The sequence below is a fragment of the Pelophylax lessonae genome (assembly GCF_965119305.1).
Source record: "Pelophylax lessonae genome assembly, chromosome: 8".
NCBI lineage: Eukaryota > Metazoa > Chordata > Amphibia > Anura > Ranidae > Pelophylax > Pelophylax lessonae.
Genome location: NC_138775.1, coordinates 163,864,544 through 163,885,002, shown reverse-complemented (window position 1 = coordinate 163,885,002; position 20,459 = coordinate 163,864,544). Strand labels below are relative to the sequence as shown.

Below are 20,459 nucleotides of genomic sequence, written 5' to 3'. Positions count from 1 at the left end.
CATTAGAATTAAGATCATCCAAAAATGAGGATAGGTCATCATATGTACCGTCCCATAGGAGGAGGACGTCATCGATATACCTAGCCCACAGAAGAATCTGTGGGCGGTGATATGCATAGATGACGTCCTCCTCCCATTGGGCCATAAACAAATTGGCCAGATTTGTTTAGTGTGTTCAACCCTTGGGAATTTGTCACATTGGTTTAAACACTAGATGTAGATCAATTATCCTTCTCCCCTAAAATTATATATATCATACATTATGGTGTTTATTAAGTACAACTGATGACACATTATATGATGGCTATCATACTTTGTTGCATGGTATTAATCATTTATGGTCATATATTCATTTATTGGGGATACAATTTCAACTGTTCAATGTATTTGTAACATTTAGCATTTGGTTTATATTTATGATGTTGATCCCCGGTTAGAGTTTGAACTTATTCTGCTACAGTTTGACTCAATTGTACACAATACGGTCAATTATTTTTGCGGTCTCAGCGTATCTGAGCGCAAGACGATACAGTTACACACAATGCCCATATATGCCCTTATGTTTATTCTGCTTACATTTATGGTTTAGCAATTTTTTATTTCACATCGGCTGTGCCAAATAGGCCTGCTATACCTTTAAATATATTTGCCCTTAATATGGGACATTCCGGGTTAGTGAAGTTGATATGTGCCCTTAACTAAAATGGTGAGACAGATCTACCCTAGTTCCGGTCATTGGATGTCCGGTTCACAGCTTCAGGGCGGAATTGGTCAAACACTTCTGGGTATCATAATCAGGTATATTCTATAAGAGATGGAGTCAGCACGCCGTCCGTACCTTTGATAACGTCTTCTTGGACGAAACGCCGTCAGGTCGCGGCGTGCTGACGTCATCCCGGAAGTTATCCTAGGAGCGGATGCGCTTTGCCGTCCGGCCGGCGGCACCCATCCATCGCGATTTTATCTACTATGCTTGTGAGTGTTCTTCTTTTTAATTAATAAACCAGTTATTATTTTATTACACTATTGGCGCTTTTTCTTTCACTCGGGCTACATCTTGGTACTGAGTTTATAGTTAACACCAATGATGCTGTTGGTCCCGGAGCTTCACGTATGATGGGAAAGCGTTATTAGATCTACTGCTTGGATTATTTGTCATCTGGTAAGAGGCCAATAGGGCTTTTGAGTGACGTTTCTGGTTTCTTGGCGATCTGGATTTACCTATTTGCTCATTTGATTTATTTTTCGGTAAGAGGCTTCACAATTGGTGGTGGTTTGTTCCACATTCCTCTCTTTACACTGGGCTATTCACGTTTTACTCATTATTCATTTGGTGAGCTGCTGCACGATTGATAGGGATTCCTCATTGGTGGTGGAAACTTTATATAAATTACGGTATCACACTATGTAAGTTTTTTCTTTTCCATATTATTCACAATATTCGCTGAGGACTCTGACAACTCCCATCTCCCGGATCTGTGACTATATCTCAGCATATGAATTTGCAGACTTTTAGTGGCTATCCGGTAAGCACATTTCCTACAGAGACCGTGGAGTGTGATCTATGCTTTCAGCGTCAATCAAGTTGTTATATGGGACATTGATTTTTGTTTGGACATTAATTTTTTGTTTACCCACTTCACGCAGCGCGGCTTATTTTTCTATACATTTCTTGTATCATATCTGCAATCTCTGAATATCTCCTTGCATCATGTCTGCAGCCTCCAACCATCTCTTGTATCATGTCCACAGCCTCTATCCACCTCCTGTATCATGTCCGTAGCTTCTAACCACTGCCTGTATCAGGTCTGCAGCCTCTAACCACCTTCTGTATCCTGCCTGCAGCCTCTGACCACCTCCTGCATCATGTCTGCAGCCTCCAACCACCTCCTGTATCATGTCCGCAGCCTCTAACCACCTCCTGTATCATGTTCGCAGCCTTGAACCATTTCTTGTATTATGTCCACAGCCTCTTACTATCACCTGTATCAGGTCCGCAGCCTCTAACCACCATCTGCATTATGTCCACAGCCTCTAACCACCTCCTGTATAATGTTTGCAGCCTCTAATCACCTCCTGTCTCATGTATGCAGCCTCTAATCACCTCCTGTCTCATGTACGCAGCCTTGAACCATTCCTTTTATCATGTCCACAGCCTCTAACCATCTCTTGTATTATGTCCACAGCCTCTAACCATCTCTTGTATCATGTCAACAGCCTCTAACCATTTCTTGTATCATGTCTGCAGCCTCTAACCATTTCTTGTATCATGTCCGCAATCTCTGACTATCTCTTGTCTTGTATCATGCCTGCAGTCTCTGATGGGGAGAGTGGAGTCAAGAGTGAAAGCGACGCCGGGATGGGGATCATGGGAGGAGTCAGACGTGTGTGGACTGTGGAGAGGAGACTATAGGATAAAACCAGAGCCACCATGCTGGAGCCCAGAAAGGGCCATCTGACTGCACAGTGCATCTGAGAGAAAAGTTAGTGACAGCGTCGTCAGGCCAGTCTGAAGGGGTCACTGATGTAAGGGGGGGGGGGGGGGGGTGAATACGAAAATGTAAGGGGGCACTTATAAAAAGGTTTCCCCTTATATCAATAACCCAGACCCCCCCTTACCTTAGTACTTTCACTCTGTGGAAGGTGGTCTTTGGTCACCAGTCCCCGGCATTCCCCTTTACATCAAAGTCTGCAAGAGTTCCCCTTACCGTGCAAGAGGAAACTCTGTGGACCTTGATGTAAAGGGGAACTCTGATGTGAAGGGCCACGCTGCAGACCCTGATGTAAGTGGGAGCTCTAAAGTAAAGGGGAATGCAGTAGACTCTGATATAAGGTGGTCTCTAGCCACCAGAGCCCCCCATTTACATCAGAGTTCACCCTTAGATCACAATCTGTAGCATTCCCCTTTACATAAGAGTTCCCTTGCACTGTAAGGGAGAATCCTGCAGACTCTGATGTAAAGGGAAACGCAGTGGACTCTGATAAAAAGGTGGTCTCTAGTTACCAAAGCCCCACCCCCTATTACAGCAGCGTTCCCCTTTATATAAAAGAGTTCCCTTGCACTGTAAGTGGGAATCCTGCAGACTGTGATATATGGGGGAATTATTTGCTGGCTGAGTTAAATTAACCTGACCTTTATGCAAAGGGAGAAATATGGTGCTTGACTTTTGTTTAACTTAAACATATTGCTAATAGCACCAGTTACATGTTTATACACTGCTCAAAAAAATTAAAGGAACACTTTTTAACCAGATTATAGCATCAAGTCAGTTAAACTCACTGGGATATTTATCTGGTCAGTTAAGTATCAGAGGGGGTTGTTATTCAGTTTCAGCTGCTTTGGTGTTAATGAAAAACAGGGGTACTAGATGGGCAACAATGAGACGACCTCCAAAACAGAATGGTTTTACAGGTAAAGGCTTCATTGGTGTTAAAGAAATTAACAACAGGTGCACTCGATGGGCAACAATGAGACAACCTCCAAAACAGGAATGGTGAAGGCCACTGACATTTTTTCCCTACTCATCTTTTCTGATTGTTTTTCACTAGTTTTGCATTTGGCTAGGGTCAGTGTAACTAATGGAAGCATCAGGCGATACCTGGCCCCTATAGAGGTTGCACAGGCATTTCTACTCCTCTAGGATGGCACATCAATACGTGCCATTGCCAGAGGGTTTGCTATGTCCCCCACCACAGTCTCAAGAGCATGGAGGAGATTCCAGGAGATAGGCAGTTATGCTAGGAGAGCTAAACAGGGCCAAACAAGGTCTTTAACCCATCAGCAGGACTGGTATCTGCTCCTTTGTGCAAGGAGGAACAGAATGAGCACTGCCAGAGCCCTACAAAATGACCTCCAGCAGGCTAATGGTGTGAATGTCTCTGACCAAACAATCAGAAACTGATTTCATGAGGGTGGCCCAATGTCCTCTAGTGGGCTCTATGCTCACGGCCAGGCACCATGGACCTTGATTGGCATTTGCCATTGAACACCAGAATTGGCAGGTCCGCCACTAGCTCCCTGTGCTTTTAACAGATCAGAGCAAGTTCACCAGCTGTGGAGAACGTTATGCTGCCTGTAACATCGTTCAGGGTGACCCGTTTGGTGAGTTAGTGATGGTCTGGAGAGGCATATGCATGGAGTGATGCACAGACCTCTGTAGGCTAGATAATGGCACCCTGACTGTCATTAGATATCGGGATGAATTCTCTGGACCCATTGTCAGGCCCTACGCTGGTGCAGTGGGTCCTGAGTTCCTCCTGGTGCACAAAAATGCCCGGCCTCATGTGGCGAGAGTATGCAGTCAGTTCCTGGAGGATGAAGGAATCGACATCTTTGAATGGCCCCCACGCTCGGCTGCCCTAAATCCAAAAATACACTTGTGGGGCATTATGTTTTGGTCCATCTTACGCCACCAGGTTGCACCTCAGTTTAGGAGCTCAGTGGTGCCCTGGTCCAGATCTGGGAGGAAATACCCCAGGACACCATCCGTCGTGTCATTAGGAGCATGCCCCGAAATTGTCAGGCACACATACAAGCACGTGGGGGCCATACAAACTACTGAGTACCATTCTGAGTTGCTACAATGAAATTTCAGCAAAATGGACTAACCTGCTGCATAAAGTTTGATTTTCGGGGTGTCTTTGAATTCAGCCCTCTGTAGGATGATAATTTAAATTTTCCTCAAACAATGAGGCATCCTTTAATTCCTAACACATTACCCAGTCCATATCAGTATAGATATCCAGCATGATATTTTTCGCCATTGAGATCTGATGTGTTTTCAAAGTGTTCCTTTAATTTTTTGTTGAGCAGTGAAGCTTAAAGAGGAAGTAAACCCTCCTCTACAACTTGTACCTATAGGTAAGCCTATATTAAGGCTTACCTATAGGTACTGTAAATATCTCCTAAACATGCACCGTTCAGGAGATATTTACCTTACATGCAGCCAGTGACGCCACTGGCGCATGCGCTCTGAAGGAACGGCCGCTGGTGCCGTTTCTTCAGAGCCCCGTGCTGTGCACGGGAGTGACGTCACTGCGGCTCCAGCCAATCAGATGGCCGGATGCCGCGATCCCGGAGGACGAGCGACTGAACATGTCGCCCGTCATACAGGTAAGCGGGCGGCACGGCGGGGCTCGTTCTTAGGTAAGTATTTCATAATGAGCTAGTATGCGATGCATACTAGCTCATTATGGGTTTCTCTTTACGGTTGCAGCAAAAAATTAAAAAAAGTTTCATGGGTTTACAACCTCTTTAAATATTGATGTTTGCACTGTTTAGCAGAGAAAACTGACATTTTGTGTACTTTTTTGCAGTATCAGTAAAAACATGTGGTTCTGTCAGTAAATGTCGTGATTTTTGCCAGTAAAAAATTGGTGCTTTTTGGAAATGTTAGCGTCCTCTCAGTAAACTTCACTTTGGGGGGTTGGCAACACTGGACAGGAGTTCTATTGCTTCCCCACTATATCCTAAGCTAAGAAAAAAGGTGTTTGTCTGGACACTTATACTATAAACTGTATAGCAGGAAACATTCTTCAGGCGTGGATACATACAGTATACTCCATCACTAACTGCGAACATCCTCCTCGCCTATCAGTCTGTACGAAGACTGGGTAGCGCCGGTCGCTAGCAGGCACATATGCAGACAGCTCAGCTCGGGGTCCTCACGTTGCGGATTCTGATTGGGTACCGGCGGATCCGCTTGACAACCGCAACCTGAGACTGGAGACGCAGAGGGAGTGTGGCGGCTGTAGTGACGGCGGCCCGGGCACCGGGGGCTGAGCCAGGAGAGTCACATACCGGGGACTAAGAGAGTATATTATCGGCTACGCGGTACCCACTGCGTCCAGTGAGGAGAGCGGCACATGGGAGAACAGGTATCTCACCGGGAGGGGTCTGTCCATCCATAGGCTGGGCTGTGTCTATAGAAGCCCACCGGCTCCCCTCATCACGCCCAGACCTGTAGAAAATGCTAGAAGAGTTGCAGTGACTGGTGGCTTGTTGTGGAAATGGGTACATGTGATGTATTCTCAGGGGGGGCTCATGTATGTTTATGGTGTGTGTCATTATCCATTCCTCCACACACACCTCCCTATTGTGTCGGTGCTGAGTGGACGCGTCCGGTGTCTGAGGGCTCACATCATTCCATTGGCCTGTACTGGGAGGAACCCAGGCAGCCGTCTGCTCTCCATTTATCTGGAAGGATGAGGGGGCTGACTGCCAGCTGGGAACCCGCCTTCCTAAGGGGTGTGATGGGATGGAAGAATCCCCCCCCCCCCCCCCTTATGGAAAAATATACATGTCATTTCCTTTGTTACATGAGCTCCACAAGGCTGCTTCTTCTTCCCTCATCATGCCTCAAGTCTTCCTACCCCACCCTCCTAGTGCCCCAGGTGGGTGGATCGGCCTCATCCATTATTTATAGAGTATGGTGGAAATTAGCCTTCCTGTGCCCATTGAAATGGGAGGCTTCTCTTCCCATCCCATCTGCTGGTGAAAACCTGCAAATAAATTAGCGGCTTGGAAGGAGACTGCAAATGAACATACGCTGCATTCATGTTTGTCTGACAACCCATGGGGGGGGATCTCTACTGAGTTGTTGAAGAGGATGTAAACCCAGCCTTATTCACACTGCCAATGATATGCATGCATTTATAGGATGTTTCTAAAACCTTGATTGCAAATGATATAATTCACATCAGGACCTGACCCAGCCTGTGTGATCTGGGGATGCAGTACAGCAGTCAGGTGGCATAATGTTAACGCTGTGTGTGAGTCACTGACCGTCTGTCACACAGTGTCGCCACCTGGGAGACGCTGTTGGCGTCATATAATTCCCGTAATATTATAATAATATTCATATGTATTGTATTCATTTATTATTTGATTTAGGATGAATAAACAGAACCCGTGCCCCCTTATATCAGATGTCCCTATCAGAGTGCCCCCTTATATCAGATGTCCCTATCAGAGTGCCCCCTTATATCAGATGTCCCTATCAGAGTGCCCCCTTGCATCAGTTGTCCTCGAGAGTGCCCCCTTGCATCAGTTGTCCTCAGCAGAGTGCCCCCTTGCATCAGTTGTCCTCAGCAGAGTGCCCCCTTGCATCAGTTGACCTCAGCAGAGTGCCCCCTTATGTATGATCAGATGCCCCCATCAGTGTCCCCTTGCATCAGGGGTCCCCATCAGTTACCCCTTGCACACAGCTACAGCTAAAATCTGGGGGGGGTGCATAGCGCACCCCTTAGATTGGGCCCTGATTCACATTGTAGCTATGTTCAGAAAAATTAGAAATCTGCATGTCTAGGGGCAGGTTAGCTGCTCTGAACGCATATAAATAAATGTAAACACAAGAAGTACATTTAACCCCCTTCCCAGCAGCCCTTTAAGGTGGGACTAAAACTAAAATTTTAAAAATTGCGAGCAGTCATCCCTTTAGTGTATAAGAAACATGTTCTGATGCTATAGCTCTTCTATAGTAAGACACACTTGTTTGTCTGCTCACAATCTTCTAATATATGCACACCTCATTGTGTATTCCCTGCCCACTCTGGCTGTGCTGGAATGACTGACTGGCATGCACATGCACAAGATGACGTCACCCCTCACTGGCCTATCAAGAGGCTACAGTAACCCGAGGAGAAGATGACCGTTGTTGGCGGGTTATGTATCTGTCACATTGCTGGACGGTTGAGATGAGTATTTTGCAGAGTTTAGTTCCACTTTAAAGCAGAACTAAACTGATTGATTGAACAGTTTCCCAAGACAGCAGCACTATGGTCGTTGGTTCAAATTCTAACGATGGCTGTATCTGCCTGGAATTAATATGTTCCTCCTGTGTCTGTGTGGGTTTCCTCCTGGTACTTTGGTTTCCTCCAACACTGCAAATACATGCTGGTTGGTTAATTAGCTCCTGTCTAAATTGGCCCCAGTATGTATGAATGTGGGTTAGGGACCTTAGATTGTTAGCTCCTTGAGGGAAGGGACTTAGGCGAATGTACAATATAGGTGTAAAACGCTGCGTAAATTGACGACACTATGTAAGTACCTGTTGTTATAAATAAAATAAATAACCGCTACATTCAAAGCATGCCATGAATGATAGCCATCACAGTTGCTCTCAGCGAATCAAATGTGCAGCACCATGGCAACTGCAGATCAAACGGAGGCTAAGATGGCAGCTTCCTTGGTAGTAAAGGATAGGAGGGTTTAGTTCTGCTTTAACTAGGCCAGGACAGGCTTCCTAATGGCTGTCACAGTGGTCACATGATTAGGAGCCTGGCAACAGGACAGGAGGCTCCGTGAGGTCGTGAAAGCAAAAATGTAAACCGATTCAATTTCAGCTGTAATTTTAGATGTTCTTGTTTGGGTTTTTTATATACCTTTAAAATAATACTGCTCAACTATGTCTCTTATTTATATAATAAAAATGTGGTTTTAATTAAAAACTGATCAGAAACAGTGAGAAGACAAGGCAGGGCAGTCACAGTTTCCATTCTTTATTGTGCTAAATTTATGTATTCTAAAATTAGCAAAATGAACGTTACATTGCTAAGCTGTTTGTTTACTTTTTTTAGTTGTTACGTTGTTAAGCCTTTCTCTTTACATTGCAAAACGATTTGACCATCTCTTTCTCTTCATAACTTATTACATAGCAACCAGTGTTGCTTAAAGCTGCTCTTTATACAAATATTTACTTTAAACTATATGTACTAGTTTGCTTGGATGGGAATAAAGATTAGGGTATGTGTAAACCCAATCACTAAAATTTCATATAAGCTTTGATAGAATTTCAAATTATATATATATTTTTTTTTTCTAAACCCGCAACTTTCTAATACCCAGTGATCCTGCTGTGAAGATTCTTGTTAACCACTTCTGGACCGGAAGATTTTCCCCCTTAATGACCAGGCAATTTTTGCGATTCGGCGCTGCGTTACTTTAAATGAAATAAAAATAAGGTGTACAGCGCCACATATATGAAAACACATAGAAATGATGGCAAGGAGGAAAAATTCATATATCTGTGCCTATAGAAAGCCAAAGGTCAGCCCCAAGAACAGTCCATAAGTCCACAGCAAATAAATAGATTTTCCCCTTTGATGAAACCAATCAACAAAAGATGGAGGAGAATCCAGCACCAAGAAATAAATCTGGTCCACAGACGATACAACACCACGTGCTCTGAAGAAAATATCTCCTTACCAGAACATTTGACCCTCGGTTAGAAGTGGTCAAAAGGGCAGGTGTTAGGGTGACAGACTCTAAATGTTGGCTGCACACATCCAAGCTCTGGTCAGTGGTCCAATGTCATTACATGGTCGGGATCCTCCCATGTTGCCCACCCGTGGGTGCACAGACTAGGGTCGGGCTGGCCAATAATTGAGGCTGTGGCTTGCTGGAACAGGATACATCCTACTATGTGAAAACAGGAGCCCTCTAGTGGATGGTGCTGTGATGAGCATAGCTTGCTCTCACTGCCTGTCCACATCCGACATCATCTTCCCAAGTTGACAGCTGGGCTTGATCAGTCGCCCTTTCCTTACTGCCGCTGACTGGACGGGGAGTGCCGCCTGTCAGTGCAGCTTATCAGCGCAGCCTCATCAGTGCTTATCAGCGCAGTCTCATCAGTGATGCATGCTAGTGCCACATCATCATTGCCGTCAGTGCCACCTTTTTCATTTTTTTTTTTTCTTGGCAGTGAGCAATTCTTATTGCCGGACGCCCCGGACATGAAGTTCTGGGCAGCAGATTCAAAAAACTGTCTCCTAACTTTTTTTGCTGGCTCCTAAATTCAAAGCCAATTTGTCAAGCCCTGACATGTATCATTTGGTTCTTTTAGATCAAAGGGATGAACTTCCGTCTGTAAATGAGGTCAGTTTACCCAATAAAATAAAATTTAAACAAAGTGCTGCGCAATCTATATCAAAATCCACAATGTGCAAATAATATCCTTATTTCATGTGAAAATAACTTCCCATAAATATAATATATATTACTATATAAAGTATGAAGATACAATGATAAAATCAAAGTGAATAATTATAGTTAATATTAATGTGCTTAAATACAAATGATAATTGTCTGTGATTTGAAGATAAAATACCCGTGATATTAAGATGATAAACAAATGCCAAACACCAGTGCTTGTAATAAAAAATGGAAATCAAAGATATATAAAAAATCTGTGAGAACTGTTTCCAGGGATGTTGATTATTGTGTCACCTCCACACTTGTGCTCCCCCCTCTGGGTGGGTCTCTCACCTTTTAAGATGTGTGACCTCGCAGCTAAGCTTGGTCAAATAAAGCCTCAAGCAATCCCCACGGATGCCGAAGGGGTTCTCTCCTTCACTATTCCGGCTCCCGACTTGACTGTTTTAATGTTTTAACTGCTCACATATATGGGGAAAAAACATTTCTCTTACGTCCTCCGACAGTCGCCTCCTCTTCATATTCGTCACTATGGGGTTATTGACCTTTGCTCCGTAGGAGTAGCTAGGCAACAGAATATGTTAATATCAAAGCTTTTAGCATACCCCACCCCTAGGGGGTGGTCCCCTCAGTCAATACACTCCTGCTTCCTGCATTCCTACCTCAGTTTCAATTGTCTAGCTCAGGAGTTAGCAGGCTTATCCTGTGCTGGGATTTCAGTCTCAGCCTCTATTCTCTCTTTGATTTTATTTCAAGGGTTTTCTCTTCTTTACTTAGCTGTTATTTTTCAGCACTAGTTTAGTTTCTTTGGATGAAGATGATCGTGCGGAGCTGGGTCTCGGGCTGGCCTCCCTGGTTATCCGGGGTTCAGGGCCAGTGGCTTCCCAGCCTGCCATCGAGCGTTCAGCTCAGGTTTCCCTGGCATGTATGAACGACCCATCCCTGTTCGCTGCAGGGATGCTGCGGTGAGGTGGCTACCTCACCGGACGCCATTTGCGGTTTCGCACCGCAGTTCCACTGCGTCCTGGCTGCGACTCTCCCTGTCCTTAGTGCAGCGGTTCGATCACTTGTGCGGGCTCCCCACGCCATCCGGAACAGCGCTGACATGACACTTGTGCTCCCCCCTCTGGGTGGGTCTCTCACCTTTTAAGATGTGTGACCTCGCAGCTAAGCTTGGTCAAATAAAGCCTCAAGCAATCCCCACGGATGCCGAAGGGGTTCTCTCCTTCACTATTCCGGCTCCCGACTTGACTGTTTTAATGTTTTAACTGCTCACATATATGGGGAAAAAACATTTCTCTTACGTCCTCCGACAGTCGCCGCCTCTTCATATTCGTCACTATGGGGTTATTGACCTTTGCTCCGTAGGAGTAGCTAGGCAACAGAATATGTTAATATCAAAGCTTTTAGCATACCCCACCCCTAGGGGGTGGTCCCCTCAGTCAATACACTCCTGCTTCCTGCATTCCTACCTCAGTTTCAATTGTCTAGCTCAGGAGTTAGCAGGCTTATCCTGTGCTGGGATTTCAGTCTCAGCCTCTATTCTCTCTTTGATTTTATTTCAAGGGTTTTCTCTTCTTTACTTAGCTGTTATTTTTCAGCACTAGTTTAGTTTCTTTGGATGAAGATGATCGTGCGGAGCTGGGTCTCGGGCTGGCCTCCCTGGTTATCCGGGGTTCAGGGCCAGTGGCTTCCCAGCCTGCCATCGAGCGTTCAGCTCAGGTTTCCCTGGCATGTATGAACGACCCATCCCTGTTCGCTGCAGGGATGCTGCGGTGAGGTGGCTACCTCACCGGACGCCATTTGCGGTTTCGCACCGCAGTTCCACTGCGTCCTGGCTGCGACTCTCCCTGTCCTTAGTGCAGCGGTTCGATCACTTGTGCGGGCTCCCCACGCCATCCGGATGGTAAGTGTATTCTGTGTGGGGACCTGTCTGTTTTGGGTGTCAGTCTGGGACTGTGGGACCCTGCATGTCTGTATAAAAACGTTGAGCTCCCTGTCAGTAATAGCTGCCTTTCTGTGGGCTGAAGAGGGGGGGGGGGGCTCTCCTGCTCTGCTCCGTGTAACAGGCTGAGTTTTCTGTGAGACATGCTGTATGCTGTGTGTGACATGCTTGTGCAACATTTTTGGGCATACTGTGCGGCGACCGCTGCTGCGGTCCGCCATTTTTTTACAGCGAGCTATGGTGGCCGGTCCTGTGTTAAAAGAGCGGCGTTTTTGGCGCCAAGCGCCGCCATTTTGGCTGCGATCGCTCAGGCCTCATGTCAGCGCTGTTCTGTATCTGCCTATGGAGCCTCAGCCAGCGGCCATGTTTGTGTAGCCTTACATAGGCTTCATAGGGGCGGTCAGTCTTGCATCACTTCCTTTTCCTCTGGGACAGCGATCTGTGCAGCAGCCTGTGTGATCTCTCCAGGTTTTACCTTTCCATATTCCTGTATTCCTTGCCTAGTATACCTATCCCTGTGGGGGTCAGTGTATTCAGTGAGTGCGGTGGGCTACGTTCGCCGCGATCTTACAGGGGCAGTACTCCTTTTTTTCTTAAGTCTACTGGGGCATGGATTCTCAGGAAAGCAAGTTTCCCCCCACCTTGGTAGGGGGCCAAGGGGCTGCTGCTTCCCCCGAGGGGGCTGATCTGGCTACTATTGTGGCTAACTTAGCTGCTCAGGTGCAGATGCTGGTGGCTGATCGATCCACAAAAAGGCCCAGAGTGTCAATTTCCTCTGATTCAGAGGGCGATGGGGCTGCTATGGCTGGAGTGCCCTTCTCAGGGTCTCACTCATCCCTAGACTTTGTGGGGTCTGACGGGGAGGCTGAGGTGGAAGGGGTTGATAATTCTCCCCCTGGCTCGTCTGAAGAGCTTGCACTCATGGATGAGTTGGTTGCTTCTATCAAGCAAACGCTGCATTTACAGGATGAACCGTGTCCTCCTGTTTTGATGTCCTCTTACGGGACGCAAAGAGAGCGCAAAACATCGCAGGTTTTTCCTTGCTCTACGGAATTTCAGCGCGCTGTTGATGAGCAATGGCGCAATTTGAAGAAGCCTTTTGCTGTGCCGAGTAGGTTCAAGCTGCGTTATCCTTTTACTCCCGCCACTGATGAGCGTTGGTGTGTGCCGCCTCAGGTGGATCACGCAGTGGCGATTTTGAATAAATCCACTGCGATTCCTGCTGAGGATACCCCGGCTTTCCGGGACCCTACGGACAGGAGATTGGAGTCTCTGGCCCGTCACTCTTATACGGTTGCGGGCTCTATGCTGAAGCCGATTTTTGCTTCCATTATGGCAGCCCAGGCTATTGCAGATTGGACGCAGGTGCTCAGGCGCACCCTGGTGGCTGACTCTGCCCCGCCGTCAACATTGGCTATGGTAGATCAGATTCATCAGGGTGTCATGTATTTGTGTGATGCGGACTTGGATTTGGTCCCTTTGGCTGCGCGTCTCCAAAGTGTGGCGGTGTTGAACCGTCGCCTGATATGGCTGAAATGTTGGTCTGTTGACCAACTACGCGGGCTCTCGCCTTTTTGGCGAATCTTTGGATACTCTGATAAAGGGTATTTCTGGGGGTAAGAGCACTCTCTTGCCCCAGACTCACAAGACTAAGTTTGTTCGCGGTAAGAAGAATACCTCGTTTAGACCCTCTCAGGGGTCCTTTCGTGCCTTTCGGTCGCACTATAAGGGCAAGCCCTTCAAGGGCCAAGGTTCCCAGAAAAAGCTGTGGACAGGTAAGCAGAAGTCCGGCCAGTCCGGGTCCGCTGCCCATAACAATGCGGCCTGAAGGGGCGCCCTCACCCAGTTCTGGGGTGGGGGGACGTTTGCTTGGTTTTCTTCAACCCTGGCTGGCCCGCATTTGGGACAGGTGGGTTCAGGAAATCGTTCGATCTGGATACAAGATCGAGTTTCTATCTCGGCCGGCGAGCAGATTTTTTCCCTCAAATCTTCAGCTGTCTCCGGAGCGCTTGCGGGATCTGCACCTGGCGGTGCGGGACCTGCGGGCTCAGGGAGTGGTGGTTCCGGTGCCTCATCGGCACAGATTTCGGGGGTTCTATTCTAATCTGTTCACTGTGCCCAGAAAGGAGGGCAAGGTACGTCCGATTCTGGACTTGAAAATTCTGAACCGCTTTGTGCGGGTTCGCAAGTTCCGCATGGAATCCCTGCGATCAGTGGTGGCTGCCCTGGTTCCGGGGGAATTCATGGCGTCCATCGATCTGAAGGATGCGTATCTTCACATCCCCATTTTCGAGGGTCACCAGAGGTGCCTTCGATTCGCCATTGCGGAGGATCACTACCAATTCGTGGCGTTACCCTTTTGGTCTCGCTTTGGCTCCGCGGGTTTTCACCAAGGTGCTTGCGCCGGTTCTGGCTTTATTGAGAGCCCAGGGCATCTCAGTTCTGGGGTATCTGGACGACATTCTGGTTCGGTCTGCGACCAGTCAGGGTCTGGTGAACGACCTGTCCGTCACGGTGCAGACTCTACAGGAGCTTGGTTGGACGATAAATTTTCCGAAATCCCTGTCCGTCGGTTCGTCTTCCCTACCTGGGAATGATCTTGGACTCTGTTCAGGCGAAGGTCTTCCTACCGGAAGACAAGCTCAGGAAGCTTCAGGAAGAAGTCAGGTCCCTCAGGGACGTGCAGTGCTCGTCCCTCCGGACGTGCATGAGGTGTCTGGGATTGATGGTCTCAGCTTTCGAGGCGATTCCCTTCGCCCAGTTTCACACGCGGGGTCTCCAAAGGGAGATTCTGACCAGGTGGGACGGGCGACCGCAATCTCTGGATCTCCAGATTTCATTGAGCCATCGCACCAGAAGGGACCTTCTGTGGTGGCTCCAGTCCCCGGCGGTGTCGGGGGGGCAAGTCCTTATGCCCTTTCTCGTGGACGGTGATCACCACGGATGCCAGCCTGTCGGGCTGGGGTGGTGTTCTGGGCGTTCTGTCCGCCCAGGGTACTTGGTCGGAGGAGGAATCCTCCCTTCCAATCAACATTCTGGAATTGCGAGCGATAAATCTCTGCCTTCGGCGTTGGACGGACAGGCTGCAGGGCCGTCCGGTTCGGGTGCAGACGGACAATGCTACAGCGGTGGCCTACATCAACCACCAAGGGGGCACCAGGAGTGCCCGAGCGGCTCGGGAAGTGGCCGACATTCTGTCTTGGGCGGAGACGCACGTCCCGGCGATAACGGCGGTTCACATTCCGGGGGTGGAGAACTGGCAGGCGGATTATCTGAGTCGCCAGGCCCTGGACCAGGGGGAATGGTCCCTTCACCCGGATGTCTTCCAGATGTTGTGCGCGAAGTGGGGCTCACCAGATGTGGACCTGTTCGCGTCTCGTCTAAACAACAAGGTGGTAAGGTTCGTGGCAAGGACGCGCGATCCTCGGGCAGACGCGTCGGACGCGTTAGTGGCTCCCTGGCATCAGTATCGTCTGATGTATGCCTTTCCACCGATTCAGCTACTATCCAAGTTCCTTCGCAGGTTGGCCTCGGAACCGCACACGGTGATTCTGGTGGCGCCAGACTCGCCTCGCCGGTCTTGGTATGCAGATCTCGTGAATCTGGCGGTCGACGCTCCGTGGCGTCTGCCTCTTCGAGGAGATCTCCTGTCTCAAGGGCCGATCTTCCATCCTGCTTTACAGTCGCTGGCTTTGACGGCCTGACTGTTGAAACCGAGATCCTGAAGGATAGGGGTCTCTCCCCTGAGGTCATTCACACTTTGATCAAGGCTAGAAAGACCTCTTCGGGGAAGGTTTACTACCGTACTTGGAAGGCCTATTTTGCTTGGTGTGAGTCCAGGGGGTATTCCCCTCGCTCATACTCGGTATCAAGAGTGTTGGCTTTCCTTCAAACAGGCGTGGACCAGCGTTTGGCGTTGGCCACTATTAAGGGTCAGATTTCTGCGCTGGCCGTTCTCTTTCAATGCCCTGTGGCGTCTAATTCTTTGGTTAGCACCTTTGTTCAAGGGGTGCGGCATCTGGTCCCTCCTAGGAGGGAGCCTTTACCTCCATCTGACTTGAACCTTGTTCTGTCCGTGTTGCAACATGCTCCCTTTGAAAAGATCAGGGAGATCTCGTTGTCTATGTTGTGCCTTTTTGGTGGCGATCACTTCGGCTCGCAGAGTGTCGGAGCTGGCAGCTTTGTCCTGCAGATCTCCGTATTTGGTGGTTCACTTGGATAAGGTGGTCTTGCGACCTAACCCATCTTTCCTTCCGAAAAGGATTTCGGAATTTCACCTCAATGAGGACATTGTCTTGCCTTCGCTTTGCGCGAAGCCTAAACATCCAAAGGAGGTGGCTTTGCATTCCTTGGATGTTGTTCGGGCGATCAGGGTTTACCTGTCATCGACTGAATCCTTTCGCAAGACGGATTCTCTATTTGTCCTTCCAGAGGGGCCTCGGAAGGGCATGGCGGCGTCGGCTTCTACCATCGCCAAATGGATCAGACAGGCCATTGAACAGGCCTATGCTTTGAAGGGAAAAGTTCCCCCCATGCCTGTGAAGGCGCACTCTACCAGATCTCGGAGTACGTCTTGGGCATGTCATCATCGGGCTTCTGTGGCCCAGGTGTGTAAGGCGGCGACTTGGTTGTCCGTTCACACCTTCTCAAAATTCTACAAAGTGGATGTTCAGGCATCGGCAGATGCTTCCTTTGGCCGCAAGGGTTTTTTTGGACCCTTGGCTGTTGGGATGTTTTTATCCCTAGGTTATTTGTTTTCCTGGGTTGTTGCTCCTGTTGAGCAAGTTTTTTTCATGTTGCCCAGTTGGTTTCCTTCCTTTGGTAAGGTTCCTTTTTTTCTGATGTGGGTACTGCGTTGCCTTGGGCGCGGCTGCGATTTTTCTCCCACCCCTCATGTCTACACTGCTTTGGGACGTCCCCATAGTGACGAATATGAAGAGGCGGCGACTGTCGGAGGACGTAAGAGAAAACTGAATTTTTGTAAAATCTTACCTGTAAAATTCCTTTCTCTGAGTCCTCCGACAGTCGCCGCCCCCGCCCCTCTTTTGGGGTTTGTTTATGTACTCTACTGCTATGCTACTGAAACTGAGGTAGGAATGCAGGAAGCAGGAGGGTATTGACTGAGGGGACCACCCCCTAGGGGTGGGGTATGCTAAAAGCTTTGATATTAACATATTCTGTTGCCTAGCTACTCCTACGGAGCAAAGGTCAATAACCCCATAGTGACGAATATGAAGAGGCGGCGACTGTCGGAGGACTCGGAGAAAGGAATTTTACAGGTAAGATTTTACAAAAATTCCGTTATCTCCATAGTGCAAGTATTGTTGATTTAGAGCAATTTTATTTAAAAAGAGAGTAATGCTCACATTTATTAGGTGCTTACCAATCTTTGCAGACAATGGGGGTGAGTGGACTGATGATCCTGTTCAGCTGCTTGTTCTCAGTGTTCCTCTCACAGCGTTCACTGACGTAGCCTTCGCCCCTCCCTTACGCGTAACGGCATGAGGGACTACGTGTCTTCCTCAGGGGGATGTCAGTTTAACCACTTAAACCCAGCCTTTTTCTGACATCCGTTGCTCACAAGTTAAAATCTGAATTTTTTGCCTAGAAAGTTACTTAGAACCCCCAAACATTATGTATATATTTTTTTAAGAGACCCTAGAGAATAAAATGGCAGTTGTTGCAATATTTTATGTTGCCTTGTATTTGCGCAGCGGTCTTTCAAAAGCAATTTTTTTGGAAAAAAGACACTTCAATTAAAAAAAAAAAAAAACGAAACTGTAAAGTTAGCCCAATTTTTTTGTATAATGTGAAAGATGATGTTACACTGAGAATTGTACGAGAATCGTGCGAGGATTGTGGTCGTTATTCTAAGTAAAAAAATTGTGATTCTCATTTTATCCAGAATCATGCAGCTCCAATATTAGTGTAGGAAGATTCACCCTCCTTATTTATCCTGTTTATCATTATCATTTAGGCTGGGTTCACACTATTGCTAATTGCATGCTGTTTTCCCCGCATGCAATTTGCATGTCAGGAGATTGTGATCGGCCCTCTATGGACCTGGTTCACATATCTCCAGAAAGGCTCCGGTGTGAATTGCACAGGAATCTTGTGCGTCTTTTGGTCTGTTTCAGGTCCTAATTCGGACTGAAATTGGACCTGAAACGGTTAACAGGGACACACCAGATCCCTGGCACGAGCCACTTTGTGCTGCGGTGTGAACCCAGCCTAAGTGTAAAAGCAAAAGAAAATCCCAAATTATGGTTTGTCCCCAGAAAAGTAATAGAGCGGAAATCTTCCAACTGGGATACTAGTCCTGGTGACTTGGGGGCACCAAGAGATTACTCTAATTTGTAGTGACTTCCTGTTTTGGCTATGGGACAGGAAGTGAAGGTAAATCTCCATATTAGGACACCGATGGGAAAAATATCAGATGTTATAACCCTACATCACTGTAAAAATGCCTGTAGCTCTACTTTAAAGCTGTAATAAAGTGGCTCTAGTGTGAATGCTTTTTACCTTAATGCATTCTTCCACTATGTATTTAAAGAAAGTAGATTTCACAGGGGGTTAATTTGCAGTATATACTGTAGCTTTAAATGTATAGAAATGTATGTAACATGATAAAATTCTTCTTTGAGGAATGTTTCTATGTTGTGACGTATGCAAGCCAAGCAAATCTGCTGCTACAAAGCATAGTTCTGTTTAAAGTGCTTTAGGTGAAGAATTTCTCAGGTATTTGTGAACAGAATGTCTTACATATATTTATTTAATATATTTAGAGAAAAACCTTCATGTCTGTGGTCACCCCTTCCCTGTTTAGCTGCTAAGTAGCTGTGAAAGAGCGGCTTGATGCTTAGCCTTGTTGATGTCATGCGGCTGCAGCTTCAATGACACATTCCATTCAGTGCCTTTCCATGAATGTGGTTGTAATGCAATTCCAAGCAGCTTCTGAGAGCTTGACTTGTCTTGGTGGTGTTATTTTTTCCACAGCAATAAAACAATTGAGCTGTTGAGGTCTGTGTTATTCATTGGTCTGTTGTTGGTAAGGATACTTTTTGTGTACCTTTCTTCCCTGATATCTCATCTCATGTGATTGGCTCACTTTGTTTCCTGGTGCTCTGCAGAGATCTTGAGGTCAAATTACAGGCATCCCCTGCATAGGAGTTCTATCTGTTTATGTGAAAAGTAGTACCTGTGTTTTAGCCTAATTCTTTGAACGATCAGACTATCATCATAAAAGCAAACTCACCCACTCTGCGGTTTTAGAAAGGACATGAACAAGACGTGTAGCAGTATAGTACGGACTTTCTCAACCTTTGTTACCATTCAGGAACCCTTGAGCTAACCTTCAGGCTTCAGGGATACACTGCTATTAACCACTTAAGCCCCGGAAGATTTTACCCCCTTCCTGACCAGGGCCTATTTTGCGATTCGGCACTGCGTGACTTTAACGGACAATTGCACGCTGTACCTAAACAAATTTGACGTCCTTTTTTTCCCCACAAACAGAGCTTTCTTTTGGTGGTATTTGATCACCTGTGTGATTTTTCTTTTTTTTTTTTTTTTTTTTTTTTGATCATGCGCTATAAACAATAGCAATATTTTTCACATTTTTTTATATGAAATTCCCCAAAAAAAATGTTTGTTTTATGCTACATATGTTTGGTAAAAAAAAAATCGCAAAAAGCGTATTTTGATTGGTTTGCGCAAAAAGTTATTGCGTTTACTAACAAAGGGAAAGATTTTTGTCATTTTTGTTTTTTTAACGCGTAATGGCGGCGGTCTGCGTTTTTTTTTTTTTTTTTTTTTGCGACATTGCGGCGGACAGATCGGACCCTTGACTGACATTTTTGACACTTTTGGGGTTACCAGTGACATTACTGCAGTAATCAGTGCTATACATATGCACTGTTACTGCAAAATGACACTGGTAGTGAAGGGGTTAACTTTATTTGAGAGGGAGGGGTGGTGTGTGTCCCTAGGGGCGTGATTCTAACTGTGATTGGCTGTGGCTTGAGCTGTAGAAACAGTGATCAACGGTCCTACATAGTAGAACCGTGTGATCACTGTTTCTACACAGGGGAGAATGACAGGCGGCTTGTTTACACTAGCTGCCTGACTTTCTCCCTCTGCAGCGGCGATCGCCGAGTGACTGGCGGACATTAGTGGTCATTGTAAGAAGGAATCTCTTACACTACAGTAGTAGTCAGTGGGGGAAGAGCCACATGACACTGATAGTGGGAACAACGTCCTTACAGATAACTAACCACTAACACCAGTGATTTTTATTTTTATATTTTTCTTAGCTGTCAGCCAAAATGAGTGCTCATAGAACCCCTAGAAACCGCAGCGAGATCCCTAGCTGGGAAAGGCTGCCATATCTTTTCAGGATCTACAATAGTTTAACACCTTGCAGTGTGTATACAGTACAGTTGATCTATGGGTTTTTTGCCCTACCAAAATTGAAATTTCATAATCTATAAACTGTAGTTCCACTCTGTCTAACTGCACAGGTTTGCTATGCAAGTGTGCCATTTGTCATGAATTTGCTGCAGATGGACCCAGAAACACCCAATT

General features: G+C 46.8%; 1 protein-coding gene across 1 annotated transcript in view; it reads left to right on the top strand.

Annotated features, from left to right (window-relative positions):
- Positions 1 to 5,677: 5,677 nt before the first annotated feature.
- The window catches only part of WDR47 (WD repeat domain 47), a 153,840-nt gene continuing 139,058 nt past the window's right edge, over positions 5,678 to 20,459 (top strand). The window contains exon 1 of the mRNA XM_082264966.1: positions 5,678 to 5,877. Coding sequence (XP_082121092.1) covers positions 5,866 to 5,877 — 12 coding nt within the window. The 5' untranslated portion in view covers positions 5,678 to 5,865. The remainder of the gene's footprint in view (positions 5,878 to 20,459) is intronic.